This window comes from Brassica napus, chromosome A8 (assembly GCF_020379485.1).
Source record: "Brassica napus cultivar Da-Ae chromosome A8, Da-Ae, whole genome shotgun sequence".
NCBI classification, from domain to species: domain Eukaryota; kingdom Viridiplantae; phylum Streptophyta; class Magnoliopsida; order Brassicales; family Brassicaceae; genus Brassica; species Brassica napus.
In genome coordinates, this window is record NC_063441.1 from 16,895,276 (window position 1) to 16,917,527 (window position 22,252).

General features: G+C 32.2%; 4 protein-coding genes and 1 long non-coding RNA gene across 5 annotated transcripts; 2 read left to right on the forward strand and 3 right to left on the reverse strand.

Moving 5' to 3' along the window:
* The first annotated feature begins 1,997 nt into the window (after positions 1 to 1,997).
* Positions 1,998 to 3,845, forward strand: LOC106361377 (haloacid dehalogenase-like hydrolase domain-containing protein At4g39970). The gene is made up of 9 exons (XM_013801112.3): positions 1,998 to 2,571; positions 2,664 to 2,714; positions 2,804 to 2,878; positions 2,956 to 2,989; positions 3,098 to 3,153; positions 3,254 to 3,313; positions 3,421 to 3,480; positions 3,570 to 3,616; positions 3,711 to 3,845. The coding sequence occupies exons 1-9, from the start codon at positions 2,080 to 2,082 to the stop codon at positions 3,757 to 3,759; spliced, it is 924 nt and encodes a 307-aa protein (XP_013656566.1). The 5' UTR covers positions 1,998 to 2,079; the 3' UTR covers positions 3,760 to 3,845.
* A 961-nt stretch (positions 3,846 to 4,806) lies between these two features.
* On the reverse strand, positions 4,807 to 7,429 carry LOC106361376 (cytochrome P450 79B1-like). Its single transcript, XM_013801111.3, has 2 exons — positions 6,256 to 7,429; positions 4,807 to 5,632 (listed from the first exon to the last, which is right to left on the reverse strand). The coding sequence occupies exons 1-2, from the start codon at positions 7,177 to 7,179 to the stop codon at positions 5,000 to 5,002; spliced, it is 1,557 nt and encodes a 518-aa protein (XP_013656565.1). The 5' UTR covers positions 7,180 to 7,429; the 3' UTR covers positions 4,807 to 4,999.
* Positions 7,430 to 12,678: 5,249 nt separating this feature from the next.
* On the reverse strand, positions 12,679 to 14,715 carry LOC106361375 (adenylyl-sulfate kinase 2, chloroplastic-like). The gene is made up of 5 exons (XM_048737857.1): positions 13,696 to 14,715; positions 13,493 to 13,611; positions 13,319 to 13,403; positions 13,183 to 13,229; positions 12,679 to 13,081 (listed from the first exon to the last, which is right to left on the reverse strand). The coding sequence occupies exons 1-5, from the start codon at positions 14,177 to 14,179 to the stop codon at positions 12,986 to 12,988; spliced, it is 831 nt and encodes a 276-aa protein (XP_048593814.1). The 5' UTR covers positions 14,180 to 14,715; the 3' UTR covers positions 12,679 to 12,985.
* Positions 14,716 to 17,872: 3,157 nt separating this feature from the next.
* LOC111200093 (defensin-like protein 75) lies at positions 17,873 to 18,463 on the reverse strand. The gene is made up of 2 exons (XM_022690764.2): positions 18,250 to 18,463; positions 17,873 to 18,117 (listed from the first exon to the last, which is right to left on the reverse strand). The coding sequence occupies exons 1-2, from the start codon at positions 18,314 to 18,316 to the stop codon at positions 17,936 to 17,938; spliced, it is 249 nt and encodes an 82-aa protein (XP_022546485.1). The 5' UTR covers positions 18,317 to 18,463; the 3' UTR covers positions 17,873 to 17,935.
* Positions 18,464 to 18,617: 154 nt separating this feature from the next.
* LOC125577103 lies at positions 18,618 to 19,780 on the forward strand. Its single transcript, XR_007315410.1, has 2 exons — positions 18,618 to 19,158; positions 19,444 to 19,780. It is a non-coding gene; the product is annotated as an uncharacterized LOC125577103 (long non-coding RNA).
* Positions 19,781 to 22,252: the final 2,472 nt, after the last annotated feature.

The window sequence follows — 22,252 nt, forward strand, 5'->3', positions numbered from 1 at the left end:
AAAATACATTTTATGAGGTCTTAGTGTCTTTATTAAACCCTAGACGTTTTTCTATTTTATTGCATATGCAGGGAATCGAGTTCTATTTTTAAATTAAGAATATAGAAAAATCTATTTTAAATTGAAATTTGTTGGTATGTAAAAGAATATAAATAGCTTTTTATTTCTATACGTTATATTTTTCAACACTCTCTTGTTTCTAAGGGCCCGCTAGTGGAAATTCAAATATGCTATGATGATGAAAGGGTTTCTAATTTGTATATAAAACTAGGGTAAACCCGCCCTACGGGCGGGCGTGTGAATAAACTAATGAAAAAAAATAATTTTAAAATTTTAATATACATTAACTAAAAATAGCATTAAGGTTCATAATTGTTTTACAACAATTTTATTTATTTATTTTTACTATTGATTTTAAGAATTTTAATGACACATTTAACATAGCGTCAATATAATCCTCCAATTATATATATATATATATATATTTATTTATTTATTTTTATGCATTTAACTACTTTTATCCTATTTAATTTGTACACTACATATTAATCTCAGATCTCAAAGTTTATAAGAAACAATCGAATAACCATTCTTGATGCATCTTGTACTTTAGCATGAATTTGTTAGCAGAAAGTGATTTATAAATTGAAGCTGGTTTAAATAAAAATGATTTACAATTTTTTATAACTACAAATCTTGAGTTAAGTGTTTGTCTATTCAAGTTGGATGTGATGGAGTTAAGGAGTATGATAAAGGCAATGAATCAATAACGTGTAATGTTTCCGTTGATTAGCAGAGAAGACAAAACATCTTGATTGGAGATTCAAAAAACGATTCCTCACGTGGATTGAAATCTGGAAACTCCATGGCTTGTATCAGAGAACGAAGGAGAAGACTCTTGGATTCAACGACGGAAGAAGATCATGAAACCTAAAACTCAGTGTTGTTTGTTGGACTTGATGTCTTTTGGGCTGGATCACGTTATTAAAACCCATAAAATATTAAGTAACCGGCAAACAAAACGCAGTACGCAAAGTTTTAATAGATGACACGTGTCAGCACAGGAATCTTCGACTTTCTGACATGGCATCCTATGTGGCTTCACCAGGAGTGAACCAAACATTTTTTTATATATATAGATATTAAATATACGAAAATTAAACACGCAAATGGGGTTAATTAAATGGAAATAATTATATGGTGTGGTGAGTTTGAAAGGTCTCTCTCAGCTCTCAAGTCTTTATTTCTGGAATTCTTATAATACTTTTTTCTTATAATAATTTATATTTGGAAACATTTAAAAGTATTTGATGTAAAGTATTATATTTGGAAACATTTAAGAAATAGTATATAATAACTGTTTGATGTAAAAATATAAAAATATACTATTTCAATTTAATATTTCAATTTAATAAAATATCACTCTGTAAGTTTTTACCCATATTAAGTTATAAAAATGTATTTTACCTCTTGTAGGTACTTTAAATGAATTTATCTTTCTAAGACCATGTACATTTTTTCAAAATCCTCTTTTCACTTTAAAACTTCCACCTGATATTCTTTTCCTTGCACTTACATTTTCTCTTTCTTCTTTTTCTTCTATTTATTTTTTCATGTTATGTTTAAAAACTAATGGTAAATAAGATTTTTATATGTGTCCAAATCATATGAAACTAATTTCTATTTGTAGAGCATAAAAATAATAATTTCGATATACAATAATTAAAGAAATAAATTAAGGGTCAATTATGGACCCCAACTTTTTAGTTTCTAACCAGATGAAAAAAATCAACACCAAAAAATCTATTTTATCTTTTTAAGTATTTCAAGACCTCAATGTAAGCTATCAAACTGTTGAAATAAAAATTCAACACTCTCATTGTAGAGACCTAATTCTTGGAGCAGGCCCATGTAGGTTTCAGTTAATGGGCCTTAGTGACCCAAAAGCCATTTGGTGTATGATAGAAAAGTTAGTTAAATACCGTTACTCGCAAGGAAAACCACACATTTTTTTTTAATTCTATCTCACTTAGTCAGAGCAGCTCGGATCCACACACAGAGAGAGTGAGAGATTCATCAATGGCGGTTTCTTGCAGCCACTCATCGATTCTCTTGCCCCCATCCACCTCCTCCGTTGGCTTCAACCGCTTCCCTCGTCTCCAAACGCTGCGTTTCAAATCCAGAAACGTTTATCAGAAAGCTAGGATCTCTACAGTGTCGGCGTCATCTTCACGGTCTCTCGAAGCTCTGATCTTCGACTGCGACGGTGTGATACTCGAATCAGAGAATCTACACCGTCAAGCTTACAACGACGCCTTCGCGCATTTCGATGTTCGTTGTCCTCCTTCTTCATCCGAGTCTCTCAACTGGAGCCTCGAGTTCTACGACAAGTTTCAGAACCTGGTCGGAGGTGGAAAGCCTAAAATGAGATGGTACTTTAGAGAAAATGGATGGCCGACTTCGACCCTTTTCGAGTCGCCTCCAGAGAGTGACGATGATCGAGCCAAGTTGATCGATAGTCTTCAGGATTGGAAGACAGAGAGGTACAAAGAGATCATAATGTCAGGAAGTGTAAGTAGTGAGATCTTGAACACATCATCTTAATTAGTTTCTCTAAGAGAGAATCTAAATCTCTTAGCCTTTTTTTTTCTTTTTGGTTTCAGGTAGAAGCAAGACCTGGTGTAATAAGACTAATGGATGAAGCAAGAGCTGCTGTAATAATAACAAGCTTTGTTTAAATTACCCTAATGAAATTTTTTATTTTTTTAATTATGAATTGGTGTTCTTGAAATTAATGATACAGGGGAAGAAACTAGCTGTGTGTTCTGCAGCTACAAAGAGTTCAGTTATATTATGTCTCGAGAATCTTATCCAAATCGTGAGTTGTTTCCTTTTGCTAATCTCTAATAGACTGGTGACATTTTTATTTAACTCGGTTATGTTTATGTCTTTTAGGAGCGATTCCAAGGACTTGATTGCTTCCTTGCAGGTGATTTTTTCATTACATTCTATGTTCTGAGTTACTTATTACTTTGTGGGCTTTAGATGTCTAAGGTTTTCATTATATCCTTTTCTTTTTGTTTATTGGAATTTCCAGGAGATGATGTTAAGGAGAAGAAACCTGATCCTTCCATTTATATAACAGCTGCCGAGGTATAATAGAATTCCAAGCTAACAAAAAAATTTATATAACAAGTTTAATTGACAAGACTTAACCAAGTTTTACGTTCTGTTGTTTTATGTTTGATTGCAGAAGCTAGGTGTTTCAGTGAATGACTGTTTGGTCATAGAGGACAGTGTGATTGGCCTGCAGGTTAATAACTCCAATCTTTTGCTCGTTCTTACATCTCATAACATCTTAAACTCGGTTTTTGAACACACAATCTGGATAAATTGGCTTTTGACTTTCAATCTATATAGGCTGCTACAAAAGCAGGCATGTCATGTGTGATCACATACACTTCTTCAACATCTGATCAGGTATGCTCTACAACATCTTCTTCTTCTTCTTCCACTATCACTATTCTCTTTTTCTTGGGTTGATAACAGTAGAAAACATGTACTTTCAGGATTTCAAAGAGGCGATTGCTGTATACCCTGATCTCACTAATGTGAGGTAAGTATTACATCTATCAAACTTGAAATATCTCACAAGAATCTGCTTTCCTCGTCCATTTGCTAACTTTATGGTGTATTGTGTTTATTCGTAGCTTGAAAGACCTGGAAACTCTGCTTCAAACCATTGTCACTGCAGCTTAATACATGCATTTGTATATTTTTCATTTTTGTCTTCTCTTCTGCAACTGTACATTTGTTATTGTTTAAGAAAAAAAAAATTCATTTCATCGATCAAAATGATGATTCAACCATATAAATAACATTACAATACAAACAAGACCCACCATGTATCCAGAGCCAGTCCAGAGGACAAGTCACACGCCATCGTTTAGAGCATAAAGCATAAGAAGGTGTGCACAAAAACAAGCATAATTACGAAGCCATAATATATTTATTAATAAAAATTATAAACAATACTAATGTTTTTATGAATATTATTATTATTATTATCAAATAAACATAAAATATGTTTACATATAAACTTTAATAAAATTATATAAAATATGAAGAAAATTAATAAAAAATATAAGTAAAAATTATATAAAATATAAATAAATATTATTTTTAAATGTGAAATTTTGTATTAGCAATTGATTTTAGTAAATTATGATCGATTATAGTCAAAATATTGGTGATTATATAAACAAATATTGTTATACAGTTAATTTCATAAAATTATCTTTAATAATTATTAATAGAGTTATTTAAAAATTTGTGTGATATTTTATATTACATATAATTATATATATTACATTAGGGAAGATGTTGTTGACAAAAAAGAAACATTAGGGAAGATGTAAGAACAGGTTTTTAAAAATAAAATTTAATGCATCTAAAAGTGTTGGACCGATATTGCATGTATCCTGACAAAACCATCAATAAATTGTTCTTCTATTTTTTTCTCACCTAATGTGTCTTAATTTGGATAATCCATAATAAACCACATTTTATAGAATTTGAACTCGGTATTAGTGAACTTTGAAACGATTGAACTTTAAAAACTTCTATAATTAGATGTTACTATAATTCTAATGTTTTCATGTTTATCTAACTTACACAGTTACATGTACATTTAGATATGTAAATAATTGAGTGATTGGAAATTCAATTTACTTTTTTTGCTCAACTTTATTAACACACAATTTGTTCTGATGAGAGAGATATACATTAATCGGATAGTCTTCTTAATTAAAAAAAAGGAACAAGTTTTATTAAATTTAAAAGAAAAAAATACTTCCAAGTGTCCCCAAAGGAAACAAAACCACACACAAGTTCGATCAGAAATTGACCGATTATCTTCTGGTAACCGGAGATTGACGAAACTTAGATGATGTTATATAAGTACATAGAGTTATTTAAAGTATATACGCCGTCCGTGGTTTCACTTCACCGTCGGATAAAGATGCTCAGGCAACCTCAACTCACCGACCATAACCAACGGTTTACACAGAAACATATCATGACTAGACTCCATCAGCTCAACACGTGTCTCATTCTCCGGTAGCTTCCATGTAAAACCTTGAAGAAGTCTCGCGAGCATCATCGTCGTCAACGCCGTACCCAAAGTCGGTGCAGCACAACCTCTTTTACCTGTACTAAACGAGATAAACCGGAGATCGTTCTCCGTCAATGTAACTTCGGAGCACTCGTTGAGATGCCTCTCCGGTTTAAAGCTAAGTGGATCGGCCCAAACTTTTGGATTACGGCCCAGCCCATATCGGCTAAGGAGGACTTGACTTCCTTTAGGGATGTGATATCCGGCGACGGTTGCATCGGAAAGGGCCACGTGTGGGAGGTTAAAGGCGGCGACGGGATGGAGACGAAAAGCTTCACGGAGAATAGCTTTGACGTAGTTCAGTTTTGGGATGTCGGATTCTTGGACAAGTCTTTCTTTTCCGACAACTCTTTCGAGTTCTTCCATTGCTTTACGGAGGATCTCCGGTTTGTTCACCATCTCCGCCATGGCCCATTCGACGGCGTTTGATGGATTGTCTGGTGCCGCCATTACAAGCTCCTATCATACAGAAACAAGTTTTTTTTTTTATTAAGTTGGGCTCTTATTATAGTATTCTTCATGCAAACAAAAAGCATAAGTTCTTAGTTTTTTTTAGGAAGCACATATTCCTTCTTTGAAAATAATATCATTTTGAATAAATCTACTTTTCCAATTAAAAAGTTAACGTAAAATGGTATTATTTTAAAAATGTATTTCACGTTTTTATTTTATTTTATTTAGTTGGCTCTTTCAGTCTTCATGCAAACAAGAAGCACATATTCGTTCTTTGAAAAATATATATAATTTCGAATAAATATATTTTTCTAATTTTAAAGTTAACGTAAAATGGTAACAAAATTCTAAAAATAAGTTTTATATAGATATATGTTTTACATTTTTATTAGTTAATAATGATAAACTGTAATAGATTATAAAAGTTAATGGTTATTCAAATATTATCAGTTTAAATTTATGGAAACAACTAACACACGGAAATCGATTCATATATAACCAACCATTTTACATAAAACACAAAAATGCATAATTTAAAATAGAATGAGTATTATTTTAAAAATGTATTTTCTGATTAAAACCTTGTGTTATATATATATATATATAAAGAATTGTAACGTGATTATTACCTTAATGGTGGGTTTGATTTCATCGGCGGTAAGCAATGGGTTTCCTTGTTCATCTTTGATCGAAATGAAAATGTCTAGAAAATCCTCGATTTGAGTTCTCTTTCCTTCTCTCCACATCTTGATCCTTGCATCAATGATTGGATCGTGATACTTGTCCATAATAGCACTCGAGTCTCTCATAATCTTCTCGTGACCGTTAAGATCAAGCCCCGTGAGCATAGGTAGATAGTCAGAGATACAAAAAGCGAACGTAAACCCTAATGCTTCAAACATAGCTTCCATATGCTCGATATCCTCTGCGGTCGGTCCACCGTCCGGTGCGGTGTTTTCAGAGAACGTTCTTGTTCCGAACATAAGCTTCTTGATAGCGTTTCCGCAGTAATGCCTAGTCACGAACCGAAAATCGACTGATCCAGAGTTCTTGACCATGTTGTATAGCCAAGCGGTTAAATGATCGTTTTCTTCTGCTCTCTTCTGATGAAGCCACCTGTGTCTCGCAGGACAAACGAGTTCTGTCATCACGACTTTCCTCATTTTCTTGAACTGTTCACCGAAGGGAGTGATCACGCAGGTTTTGTAGCCGTTAGAGAGGACGTTCTGTGCGTAAGTCATAGGTCTTGAGGCGAAGAGAGCGTCTTGTTGCTTGAGTATCTCACGTGCTATCTTAGGGCACGTGACGGTGATCACGTGAGTGTTTCCTAGTTTCACGCAGGCTATCTCGGTGTTTAGCTGCTTCATGATGCTGTGGAGCCAACGGAAAACGGGACGGCTCTTTAGCATCGCTGGAATCATTCCGATGATTGGCCATCCGGTGGGACCTGGTGGGAGAGAAATTTTCTTTTTGTTTCGATTCGTGATCAGTTTTTTGAGAAGCATCACTAGGGTTATAGTCACAAAGGCTTGAAGTATTGTGAGGAGATACATGTTGCTGAACAATGATGTTTTGCGTTGTAGTGGAAGTGGGATCCGAAGGGTTTGAGGTAAAATTGTTCAATTCTTTTGTGTAGAATATAGAGAGGGAAAAGAAGAATCGAAGTAAGTTGTATTTCTTGTTTTCTCTGCATGGAGAAGAGCCTCACCTTCCTATTTATACTATTTTACTGTCAAATGATCTTAAGTTCTTAATACCCTCGTGTGTTGAAAGGGTTATGGAAGATGCTAGGAAAATGCTGGATGGGTCGGGTCCATCTTGAGCACTACCACATTTGTTGAAAATTATTACGATTCTAACGTTTCAAAATATCTATATTTTAATATTCATTTAATAATATTCTGTTTGGTTGGGAATTTGAAATATTCTAACTGTTTTTGTAGGTGACCTGCCAAAACTCCTCGTGTTATATATGCACTTAAAAAACAGCAGAAAATAATTAGAGTATTATTCTTCTGTAATATTAGTGATTTAATAGAGTGTTGGGGAATCCAGGATATATATATGTAACCACTGTTACTGGTTTTACATTGAAAACATTCGTTCGCTGAGAAAATCGAACATAAAGAGTTAGAGAACTATGCAACGGATTATATATACGTTTTAGTGCATCGGCTAATGTTTTACTTTAATAAGCGTCTACGACTCTACTATATAAATCTGTTTACCACCAAACACCTAAACAGAATATTTAAACCGTGACTAAAGTAACTTTTTTTTTTTTGAACAATTCCCGTGACTAAAGTAACTAGAGTCTGTAACAGTTTCTAAAAAAATAAAAATATTAATATTATAATTATCTTAACTTATTGAAACCTGTTCAGACATTGTGTAATTGACATCTGTCTAATAATGTTAGTAACTGGTTCCTAAACCTCTTAGTTTAGAACATTTGTTAGAGCATGATTATCCCTATCACCTCTTATGAGTTTCTTAATAATTTTTAATTAATAAAATTAACCTAAGAATTTAAGTTAAGAAACTTCTATTTTGAATGGTCCAATGGGAGTTTCTTAGTTAAAGGTTCTTAGAAAAAAATTATTAATTTTTTTAAAAGATAAAATGTATTTATTAAATAAAACATATTAAAAAATAACATTAAAACATAGATTTGAAAAACAACATAAAAATAAAGATTAGTACAATAATCGAAAATAATCTGAAAAAAACATTTGTGAATAATATTTGTGATCAAAGAGAGATAATGAAACTTGTTTGGTGAGAAGAAAGAATGAAAGTTGTTTGGTGAGAAGGAGATAATGAGACTGTGTGAATAAAATGCTTGGTGAATCACAACTTTATATAGAGAAGGAGAGAAGAACCAAAACCAACATGTATCTAACATACAGACAATACTCGTGAATTGCATATACAACAAATATATACAACAAATCTCGTGACTTCTTTTGATTTGAATGAACGCCTTGTGACTTCTGTTGAACATCTTATATGATATCAACCTGTTATAGAAGGAAGATTGGCACTCTACGGTTAAAAATATAACACACACACACCTCAAACTGACACCGAATAACTTCTATTATGTTTCACTTTCGTCATAGGACTTTGAGTGTTACTCAAAACAGTTCAATACTCAGACCTACATGTAACACAATAACAATGCCTAAATCGTACTCTTGTATCTTCTAGCAATGCCTCTCTTCACAAACAAACAAAAAAAACAAGATGTTACCTTCATATCCAACATGATAGCAACGGCTTTGTCGACAAAGAAAGAGATACATAGATGAGACTCCATTGGTTCTGTAAGTTCTGTTCAACTCCATCCCTAGGCGTATCATCTGGGCTGTAGTTTCCATTAAAAACAGAGAATGACAAATGATTAGAATCTAGACAAGACACATAGGTTTTACCATAAAAGAAAGCAAGTGTTTTTTTTTTGTTACCCGAAGATGACAGCGTTCCAGAGCAAGATGTTGTTGTTAGAGGAGCACCACTGATACCAGCAGGAGGATCTTGCAGCAACCTCCTGGAATCCCTCACAAGTCTCTTCCTTGCTGGTGTTGACATCTCAATCTCTTCTAAACCATAAAAACAACAACAAGATTAGAACTTGTAATCAAACATATCCATGATGTCTCAATTGCAAACATTTCTTACAGCAAGCAGAACTCTCTCAAATAAACCATAGATTCATATCTTACAAAGAGATAGATGAAACCCGGAACAGGAATTACAAACCCTAATTAAGAAGATAACCAATTAAGACAAACCACAACCCTAAATCATCGATATCACAATCAGTCGACCAGGATCAAGACAAGATTAAAAGTGGACGAACCTGTGATTCTCAATGGAGAAAAAGAGACGCCGTGAAGAGATCAGAGAAGCCGGAGGAGACCAGAGAAGCCGGAGGAGATGCCGTGAGGACGGTTTCAACTTTCAATCGCCAAAAGAGAAGTCGAGAAAGAAAGAACAGAGAGAAAAGAAAAGAGAGAAAAGAGAAAAAAAAATAGAAAATTTCCTGTGCTTACACGTGTTCGAAAAACCCCTCTAAAAGCGGTTACCAAAATCCCTTACTAAGGATCGGTAATTGCCTATTGTTTTAATTTTCATTTAATTAAATCAGTTTTTATCTTTAAGAACCTCTTAAGGTTCTGCGTTAAAGATGGTCTTAGATTCCCACGATGGAGCTGCTCTAAACTCAAAATAGTTAGATCCTAGGACCGCATGGCGCATATTTAAAATTATTTAACGTTTTCTTTTGTTAACAATAACATATGCAAGTTCAAATTTGGATGGATGGTGACATAGTGCCAATACTAGTACAAACTACTAAACTATATTTTCTGATCCAACTATTAATAGTTGTTAAGTAGTTAACCATGTTACTTTCACATATCAAATTCCACCAGTGTTATTTTCGATATATTTTCTAACAAACCAACTTTTAGTTTTCTCCTATTCAGTAGAAATGAGTTGTCATTCTTTTCTCTTTATGTAGGTGACACCAAAAGAAGAGTTGTTATGTAAGTGTATTTGAAATTTCAAGCAGTATATTGGTTTGCCAAAAATAAAAGAAAGCAAATTATCGAGGATATTGTTTTGTGTTCGGTGTTAACTTCAGGTTTATGTGGACTTCAAAATTAAAAATTAATTACGATAAATAGATTCAACTTAACAGTTTACTCCCTTCGTTTCGATTTAACTGTCATTGTAAGAAATGTTTTTTGTTTCAAAATAAATGTCGTTTTAGAGTTTCAATGCAAAATTTATTAATAAAATTTTATACTTTATTTTTCTATTGGTTGAAATATGGTTAGGTGTATAGATAATTGTGTTTTAATTTTGAAAATATACAAAATCATATGTTTTTTTAATCTGTGTGCATAAACCTAAAACGACAACTAAAATGAAATGGAAGGAGTATGTATTAGTCTATTAACTCTCTAACTACCTATGTAAGACTTAATTCATTCATTAACACTTCATTCATTAACACTTCTTTTCATGCTCATGAACAATTGTGAAAATAGCATTTACATAGTATTCTAACATCAAATGGTTTGGATACCATATTAAATTTCATGGCCTTATAATTCAAAATCAATTAATAATTAAATTGACTTAACAGTTTATATATTACCTTACACTTTCAGATGTGAGATATTCATCCCTACAATTTTGTGCAGAGTTCACCTGTCAAAAACCGCTCGTGGAAATTGGAATAAACGTGGGAACATTTAACGTTGCTTACTAATTTAGTCAAATGGTCCACTCTTTCCAGTGTGACTGAAACGAAGTGATCAGAGTTTAGTCAATTTGTTTCCTCTTTTTTTCTCCAAGTTAAAGGCAAAGAACACATGTTTTTCTCAGAGCAACCTCATTCATGAATTTTTCAATTTAGGTTTCTCATCTTTAAAATAACAATATAATAGTTTATAACTAACCTTTAGTTCATATACTATTTAAAAATATGTTATTAGAAAACTATGAAATTTTAATTATTCATTCAAAATATTAATGACAAATCAAATTTTAATTATAACTTTAATATTTATATTAACTATAAACATATTCTGAGAGATGTATAAAAATCTTACCGAAATTAAAATTATTTATATAAAATAATGTATTAATTTAGTAACAAAACAATTTCGAAAATCATATAATCTCCCACTTCAAATATAGTTGTGTAATTTTTCAAACAATTTTGAAAAAAATATAAAATTTAATAAATAAGTATGCAAACTTAAAATGATGATGTTTTAAATTTTTCAAAAGGTATAATCATAGATAATAAATAATAACTTCTTGAAATATAACACGGAAAAACAAACTATGTTATAAAAAATAAAGTAATCTAATATTTTGAAGTTTTAATTTAATAACAAAAAAAAAACTTACTATTATAACATCTAAAAATTATTCTATATCAATAAAATTTACTAAAATAATATGATGGATGCTACCATGTCAATTTACTAAAATAATAAGTTTTGTATTCACAATATATAACACTAAAATTAAAATTATATATTTAAAATGTTTATAATTCAAAAGTATACATTCATAAAATGAAAAATATCCGCGAGTCAAAATCTAGTAGCTAATTAAAACAGGCGACTTTTATGTGGGATCCTTTGTAAATGTTGTAAAATGTCTTCTAACTCACAAAGCATCAATATTGATAATTTCTCACCAGAAATTATAAGTTAAAAAGAAGGAGATAAGACTGAAAATCAGATAACAAAAAAAAAGACTGAAAATCATTTCGCATCTAAAAACTTTTTAAAAATGTTTGCAAATTCCCTAACCATTTGTCATTTTCGAGCATGACCATCTGTTGAAACGTTTTACTCTTCCAAAATTTGAAGTAATACGAACTGGTGTAATTGGAATAGGGCTCGAGCACGATTTTGTTAAGGTTTGATTGAACAAATATTTTCATAAATGATTTGTATTGGATTTGTGTATTCAAAAACTCGATCCAATACTTAAAAAAATATTAATTCATCTTCTTTAGCTTACGTATATTGAATAATTTTCAGGGAGCGCCACTATACCAACTTTTGGATTAATTGAGCTAATTGAATTAACAATTTGTTAGATTAATATAAAAATACATGTTTTCTCATAGCGATCGATGAGCAAGAGTTAATCACCCTAAATGACGTATTATTTTCGCCATGGTAGTTTTATTTCATATTTCTGTGTATACATTACGCGTACTGCGTTGGGTGAAATGCATGCATAAATTAAAAAAAAACGTGCACATCCGTCAAATCTCACCTGTCAAATTTCACGAATTGCGGCATAATTCTATTTTTTAAATATAAAACCTTATGGTGGCTTTGATTTATGGTTTTTTGAAAGCATTCGTGATTTTAATTCGATTTAGCAAAAAAAAAGGGGTTTACATTCAAATTCATAACGGCGAAACATTATCATTCGCGTCGGACACTAGCTGAGTTAATACTTCAGTAAAGAGAAGAATTACTATCAAATATTAATTCACTAAAACAAATTAATTACAGAGAAAATCATTTTATTAGTAATACAAATTACAAAGTATACAACACAGTAAAAAAGTATACAACATAATCAGTAACAATAAGTGATAAACATCTCTTTATTAATTAAGTAACTAAATTAGAAATATATATGTTCCCTTCCTCTGGATCTCGAGTTTAACACAATTCACAAATGATAGTATGACAAGCGAGACACTGTCGTATATCACGTCTCAAGCTTACGAGAGAACCAGAGAGAGCAATCATTTAACCATTACAAAATCTAATTGTTTTTTTTTCTCTTTGATTTTTCAGATTTGACTAATTAGCCTTCAAGGTAACCTTTGTCTTGCAAGTAAGAGATGATGTTTTCAGCCATCTGACGTGGCGAACAAGAGACGTCGGTGTGTTTCAGCACGACCTGTAAATATACATAAAATAATAGTAAATATCTTAGAATCTACGCACAAAGTTCTTCAGCTACATCATTGAATAAACCATCATTGAATAAACATAACCAACCTCGCAATTCAATGGCGCCTCGTAAGGGTCATCGATTCCAGTAAAACCTGAATAAAGAAACATTTACGTAAAGGAAAGAATATTGATTGTTTTTTTTTTCTGACTTCCAAGAGATAACGTGTTTGAAAAGTAACACCTTTGATCTTCCCGGCACGTGCGAGCTTGTACAACCCCTTTGGATCTCTTGACTCGCACACAGACAGAGGAACGTCCATGTAAACCTAAAACAAATTCAAACATTCTTAATGTATTTAAATAGAAAAAGAACATAATATAGGATCAGACTGCAACAAATACAACGTTAACGTACCTCCACGAAGTCGCCTTCGGGTAACAGCGAGCGGCACGCGTCTCTGTCTCTCCGGTATGGAGAAATCAAACTTGCTATACAAATGACTCCAACATCAGCAAACAGCTTAGCCACCTCACCTGAAGTTTCAACATCATTGACCATTCATAATTACTTAATTTGCTAAACTAAAACATGATTAGCTTATTTGTAACGTTTGGTACCGATCCTGCGTATGTTTTCGGTACGATCCTCAGCTTTGAAAGTGAGGTCTCGGTTAAGGCCATGGCGTACATTGTCGCCGTCGAGTGTGTAAGTAAGTTTGCCTCTTTCAAACAATGCTTTACTTAGCGCACATGCAACAGTGCTTTTCCCTGAACCGCTGAGACCAGTGATCCAGATGACACAACCCTTTTGTTGAAGAAGTTGTTGTCGGTCGCATCTGCAAATGGAACTCTCGTGCCACACGATGTTGTCTGAAAGGGCGGGGACATCGGCGGTGAGGGAAGCTTGTGAAGACACATTGACGGCGGAGAGTGGATGAAAAGAAACAGAACTCGCGACTAAGTTTGTGTTAACCGTTGCATTAGACGACGCCGGCAGCCTGAGGAAACCGTCACTTAGAGGTTGTCGCTGAGAATGGCCGCCGAGACCTGGAAGAGAGCAGAAGATGGACGGTCGCGATGCTCTGATAGCTAAGCCTTCCATTGAAGCTTTGATCACAGAAGTTGCAGAGCTCAGAATCAATGTACAAAACAAATCTGCTTATATAAGTTAATGTATAAGAAAGAGAGAGTATTTGAAAATATATATAGAGGAAAATTAGACTTAAGAGGAAGCAAACTGGTGAGAATCCTCCATAAAAAACACATGATCATATTCCATAATACAAAACCTTCGTTAACAAAAAAAAAAAAAACAGTAGTTAACCCTTTTCATATTTTACTAATCAGAAAATTACTGGAAGTGTCTAATTAGTAAAAAAAAAATTCATACTTCATATTTGTGCTTAAAATAGGGGTTTTGGTATGTGTGAATGGGTCATTGTTGGAGGCCAATTTTTTGGGAAATGATTATGACTTTTTCCATCTACCAACCTACCAATACTCCATTCAGAAATCATGTGATTTATAAAGCTATACTATCTATATGTTGCAGAATGCTTATTACTAGAATTTGTGTTCTTGTTCTCAAACAGATTTGTTTGAATGTATCACATGAAAGACTTTCTAAGAGCTAACCAAATATATTTTTAATATTTTCAATACTTTCATATTGCAGTACTTGTTTGATTGCTTGTTGCAGTCAATTCTCCTAATATTTAATTAAGGGAACAAAAAAGAATTTAACAAGTTCTGACTTCTGATAAACAGTCTTTGATTGAATGAAATAATTCAGATGAAAAAAAAAGACTTTTGATAAACAGTCAAAGCAGGCGGTTCCATCTATGCTGAGCTTTCCACCTTTGGGCTGATAGTTATATTGGGCCTCGCTATTCATATATTATTTTGAGCCCAATAGTACCCAAGCTCAGTTAGCTGTAACTAAACCTGTGGAAATGAGCCTTTTGCTCCCGCCGCTGGGAGGTTTGAAACTGGGTGTTTCTCTGCCAATGGGCTGGAAATGGTGGTTTTTCAGGTGAAGACAATTATAAAGACAGCTCTGGAGAGAACTCTGGCGGGAAGAGAGAAGGAGGAAACGTTGGGGCTGAGACATTTAAGTTGATGAATAAAACATAATCAACATGTATCGATATAACAAATGCAATTACAACAATCAAAGCCAATTATCCAACATATGTAAACACATAACGATTATATATATAAAAGAGAAGAAGAACGAATTTTAAAATAAAAGACAATAATGAAACATGAACGGAACAAGACCTGGTGTTTGGGAGATGGTGGAAGGCAGGTTTGTAAGGAGTTTAAAGCATTTGAAAGTTACTTTATTCTTCATCGGTGGTGTTGATGATTCCTGCTTGTTTCTGGGCTGTACGTAAGTCGGACTAATCATATGGAGCCGTGTTTCGGGCAAGTCAGATTCTACCTAGCTCGAGGTCAATAGTAGTTCTTTTAATTTGCGCGATTTGGATTCCATTTGTTTAATATTAATCTTGTATAAAGATCCGTCAAACATACATATTCACCCATAACACGTTTAGCTTGCACTATATACGTAAAAGGCAAATCCAGACATTTTGAATTGTTTTTTATATTTTGTTTTGGGGTTTTATTAATAATCATACATATTACATTATGCATCAAAATTTAGTTGTTCAACTGAACAGAATGTCCAATTTTTTTCTTTTTTGGTGTACAGCAACAGAATGACTTGGTTTGGACTAATGGACACAACCAAGCTGTGTAACCTAATCCTTTGCAAGTTTGCTCACAATGGGGATTGCACAGTCCATAACAATCGGCATAATCAATAGAGCCTGCAGTTGCTTGTTCTGCAAACAAGACAATAATCAAAACATTTATTATAAAAATCCAAAACAAAACTATGTGTACTTTTAACCAATGTTGAAGTTATAAAATTGAGCTTCAACATAATAAAAATAATGTTTAAATAGTTGAGAATATTAAGAATGAGAATGCTTGATTAACCTGCAATGACCAACAAAAACACTACTGCGATGGTTCTAACAACATCTCTAAATCTGATCTGCTCCATTCTTTTTTTTTTTTTTTTGGAAGTAGATGTTTAATATTTATGTTTTGACGTTGATAAATTTTGCTAAAACCTTGTAGGTTATATAGGCTTTTAGATCTCTATATAATTTTATTTTTGACAACAGGTCTCTACATAATTAAGGAAACTAAATTTAGGATAAGCAAAACTGACTCATGTATACAGTAGCATATCCAGTGTAAAGGTTGTTTGGGGGCAAAATTTATTAAATTTTACTATTATCTTGAAAAGTATTTTATATTTATTACTAGATATAAAATATATTAGATTTTTATTTATATAAAAAAGCACAATTAAAACACAATCTCTATATGTTTTAAAATTAATTAAGTGTATATTCTATATTGAATTTTAAATATCTTATTATATAAAGTTTTGTTCTTCAAAGTTATAATTGACATGATCGCGACACATGGCAATTATATATTTAAGATTTTGGCATGTTAATCTATCTCACAATTAAAAATATTTATACTAAGATATTAAAGAAAATGTTATTATATATATTATTTAATAACAATTTTTCTTTTTTTTTAAAATCCTGATAAAAAAAATAGTTATCGCAAAAATGACTCAAGATTGATAATTTTATCAAGAATCGCCATCGCTGGAAATGGAAACCGAAGAAAGCCTCTCTTCTTCCCGGTAAAACAGACCAGTTAGGAGACTGAACAGCTCTCAGCCACAAGAAATCATCAACATTGGCCCAGCTCTCAGTCTCCTCCTCCAACCCTGCCATCTTCAAATCCTCCTCAATCCCTCCATAATCCAAACAGTACGGCGCGAATCTAACTCCATTACTATCTTCAATTATCAGACGACTCCTCACTCTCAATTAGAAATCACACTTCTTAGCACGAAGGATTCTAATCTGATGCGACGCCATCACAAACACAGAATCTTCAACATCGTTTATAAGAATCGAACCGATCATTCAGAGCTGGACCTGAGATTTTAAGGGCCTATTCAAAAATATACATATAACATATATATATAGATATATATATATATATATATATAGATATATAGTTTTTTTATATTATAAAATTTTGGTTATTATATATTTTCAAATGAAAACAATTGAATCTGTTGATCGTTTGGAATCGGCGAATCGGGAGAGGAACGATGAGATCGATTCGAACGTGGAAGAAGAAGAGTGAGGTGAATCAGATTTTCTAGCGTGGTGGCGAGCAGAGAAGCGTTGGAGCATGTCATGGTGCTTCTTCACCAACGCCTCGTCTAGGGTTTCGGTAGCGAAGCTCCGATTGTCGTCTTCCATGATGGCGTTTGTGTGATATTGCAATTTGTGTTTGCTGACGTAAGCCCCAGATTATTTTAATATTACAGAATATACCATTATCAATAGTACAATTGCATTCCCCCCCCCCCCCATTTAGCCGGCTTGTATAAAAATTACGTCACCCATAATACGTTTAGCTTGCTCCGTAAAATATAAACAAGGCAAATCTTGAGGAAGCCTACAGTTTCCGTTGTCAACACTTGGTCAACTCAGTCATCGCATGTTCATCGTCAACATAATGGTTGTGCTGACTTATTAGCAAAAAAATCTATTATTTCTCCGACTGATTGGAGCTTGTTCCAATCTTGTCCAGGTTTTTTGTACAACAATATTTGTGCTGACAATAATTAATAAAAAATTTTAGCCAGAAAAATAAAACAAGGCAAATCTTGACATTTTGTAACTTTTAAAAATATTATTTTATTTTTATTGCTGGAGGCTTTAGAGACTACTATTACATCAAAAGTTTAGTTGTTCAATTGAACAAATTGTCCAAAGATTTTCTTCCTTGGTGTACAGCAACAGCCAGATTTGAATCTAAAAGCTGAGCAAAACCAACCTGTGTAACCTTTACTTTTGCAAGTTTGTTCACAATGGTTATTGCACGGTCCATAACAGTCGGCATCAACCGAGGTTGCATTAGCTTGTTCTACAAAAGATAATAAAAGTTATTTAATTTATAAAATCCAAAAAGACGAAGTATGTATATTTATAACTAATGTCAAAGTTTAACGTAAGCTTGTACATAATAAGACCAAAAATTTTAGGATGCTTGATTAACCTGCAATGACCAACAAAAAAATTATTGCGATGGTTAAAACAACATCTTTAAATCTGATCTGGTCCATTTTTTTTGACGTAGTTATTTTTTTCTTAAATCTGTATGTGTAGCGTTTGTAAATATTTTCTTATGTTTTGATGTTGATGAACTTTCTTAAAAGCTAGTAGGTCTTTATATAGTTAAACGGGTGGTATAAACTTGGAAACTTTGCCTAGAATTTATCATATATATAGTTATTTGTTAAGAAAAGGAAACTAAATTTAGGAGGTGTTATTGAATTTGGTAATTTAATAGAATTTGATGGAATTTAAATTTGAAATTAAATCTAGTGTTATTCAATTGTGGATTTGCTAAAAGTGAATTAAAATCCACTGTTATTCAATGTCCATCAGAATTTATTAGAATTTGGTTACGCTGGATTTGGATGTATTTTTTTTATAGAGAAACAAGAGTAAACAAATCTGAAACTTTTTGTCTTTTTTTTTTAAAGCTGATTTATTATGATCTGAAATTTTTTGTCTAGTAAAAGTAAGAAACAAAGTTTCTTCAACAAAATAAATGACTACGTGGTTGCTTTTATTGATATAACAAATGCAACTACAACATTCAAAGCCAATTATCCAACATATGTAAACACATAACGATTATGCCCAAAGGAGTATATATAAAAGAGAAGAAGAACGAATTGTAGAGAATAAAATAAAAGACAATAATGAAACATGAAAGGAACAAGACTTGGTGTTTGGGAGATGGTGGAAGGCAGGTTTGTAAGGAGTGTAAAGCATTTGAAAGTTACTTGTATTCTTCATCGGTGGTGTTGATGATTCCTGCTTGTTTCTGGGCTGTACGTAAGTAGGACTAATCATATGGAGCCGTGTTTCGGGCAAGTCAGATTCTACCTATCTCGAGGTCAATAGTAGTTCTTTTAATTTGCGCGGTTTGGATTCCATTTATTTAATATTAATCTTGTATAAAGATTCATCAAACATACATATTCACCCATAAGACCATGATTATCGGGATCTTAGAAGGGAATTTTAGTTTAATTAGGAATTAAAGAATTAAAAAAATGGCAATTACCATAAATGACGTATCTTTATTAGTAATCATACATATTACATGATGCATCAAAATTTAGTTGTTCAACTGAACAGAATGTCCAATTTTTTTTTTCTTTTTGGTGTACAACAACAGCCTGACTTGCCTCTGAAAGATGGACAAAACCAACCTGTGTAACCAAATCCTTTGCAAGTTTGGTCACAATGAGGAGTGCACAGTCCATAACAATCGCATCATCGATAGAGACTGCAGTTGCTTGTTCTTCAAACAAGACAATAATCAAAACATTTATATTAAAAACCCAAAACAAAACTATGTATACTTTTAATTTAACCAATGTAGAAGCTATAAAATTAAGCTTCAACATAATTAAAATAATGTTTAAATGGTTAAGAATATTAAAAATGAGAATGCTTGATTAACCTGCAATGACCAACAAAAAAACTATTGCCATGGTTCTAAGTTCTAACAACATCTCTAAATCTGACCTGCTCCATTCTTTTGTTTTTTTGGAAGTAGATGCTTAATATTTATGTTTTGGCGTTGATAAATTTTGCTAAAACCTAGTAGGTTATATAGGTATTTAGATCTCTATATAATTTTTTTTGACAACAGGTCTCTACATAATTAAATTGGAGATATAAACTTAGAAGAAGAAACACATGATTTCTTGGAAATTTGAATAGAAATCTATCGCCTAGGCAATTGGTAGGAAAAGGAAACTAAATTAAGGATAAGGAAAACTGACTCATGTATACAGTAGCATATCCAGGGTAAAGGTTGTTTGGGGGAATTTTTTAATTAAATTTTACTATTATTTTAAAAAGTATTTTATATTTATTACTTGATCTAAAATGAATTAAATGTTCAGGTACTCCTCTATGAAAAAAAAGAGCTCAGATACTCTCCATCCGAAATTCATTTTATTTTTATTTATTTTTAATTAGAAATCTGACTAAAAACCCAATATATCATTAATGAATATAGTTATTTACAGACTATGCCATTAAACCTAATTTTCTTCCTTATCTCTATAGATCTAGATTTATCTTTCATTCTTCATCTTTTTTCTTTCTCTCTTCTCTTTTTTTCTCTCTTCTCTTTCATTCATTCTTTCATTCAAATCTCTTCTTTTTCGAATCTGTTTTTCTCTCTGTTTCTCTTGTTTTATTTTCGATTTTCATCTGTACTGATTGCTCCGTTTTTATCTTAGTTTTCTCTATATTTTTTTTGCTCTTCTTTGAATCTAGATCTATCTTTCATTCTTCATCTACTGATTTTTCTGTTTTTTTCCTTTGTTCTTCTTTGAATCTCAACTGTTTTTTCATTTTCTTCTCCACATTTTCTTTCTTCTTCTCTACATATTACTTCGCTTATTCTCCGCATCAACTTCAGTCTGATTTTTGGTATTATCGGTTTTTAAGATCCAGAAACGCGTATATCAAAGTAGAACATGGAAGTGAAACTACAAACCCAGAAAAACAATTTTACCAGGTTATACTATTTGTGTAACTTGGTAAAACTGTATAACTAGGTTATAATCTTACTAAGTTGTATCTTTTGACAAATGTACAACTTGGTAAAACTACAACCTAGTTATACAGTTTTACCAAATTATACTACTTTGTAACTTGGTAAAACTGTATAACTAGGTGATAGTTTACCAAGTTGTACCTTGACAAATGTACAACTTGGTAAAACTATAACCTAGTTATACCAGTCTTGAGATATAACTTGGTGAAACTAGGACATATGTACACCAAAAATATAATTTGACAATGATATAACTTGGTTTAACTTGGTTCAACTTTCACTAAAATTCAAAGCTCAAATTTTAAATTTGATACCTAAAATTCGACAATTGTATAACTTGGTTCGTAGTTTCATTAAAATTCAAAATTCAAATTGTAAATTTGATACCTAAAATTCAAAATTCAAATTTTCAATTGAGGAGGGAAAACGTAAGGGCAAAATTAGAAATCTCTTATTTCATGAAGAGTAGAGAGTATGTCAGATTTCGTAAGAGTACCTCAGATCACTTTTTGCCTCATTAAGAGTATATGAGATTTTTACTCATCTAAAATATATTAGATTTTATTTATATAACAAAAGCACAATTAAAACACAATCTCTATATGTTTTCAAATTAATTAAGTGTATATTCTATATTGAATTTTAATTATATTAAATGTTTTCACTTTCCTAGTTTCTAAGTTGTGTGAACTGTGGTTTTATACTATTTTAGAAAAAAAGGAACTGTAATTATCAAGAAAAAAAGAAACTAAAAGATAATTTGATAGAAAATAAGCTATATTATCAAGACAAATTTAAGCCTCAAATATATAAAATAATCTAATAAATTAAAAAAAGGAATTTTCATATCTTTATTTATACTAGAATACATAAAGTTTAAAATAATATAGTGGAAAAATCAATCTAGCAAAATACTCATATCAATATTTACGCTAGTAAGAAAAAGTTACTTCAACAATCAATCATGAGGATGTGGGGGTGTTCACAACTTATTATCGCTATAACAAATGCACTCAAACCAATTAAAACCAAAGACCCAACATATATATGCAGCACAAAAACCCCCCCCCCCCTTTTTTGGTCGACGGTTTCATTTCATAAACAGCTCAAAATAGAGTACTTAAACAACAAAGTTTGAATATTACACCCTTTGCAAAAGCAACAGCTAAACAGATTGATGTGCATAGATAAGAAAAACATGATAGAGGAGTGAAAAGAATGACAAGGTTTTCGAAGATGAGGAAATCAGTGATCTCATTCAAGTCCAACCCTGAGCACCGGGCAAAGAAGGGGACAATTGAGTCCGAAAGATATTGGAGACTTGAGAGTCCAATTGATGTTGTTGACTGAGATCTCTTTCTGCAGTGTTACAGTTTTGACGACTAGGACAGAACACCCATATACTCTAGTA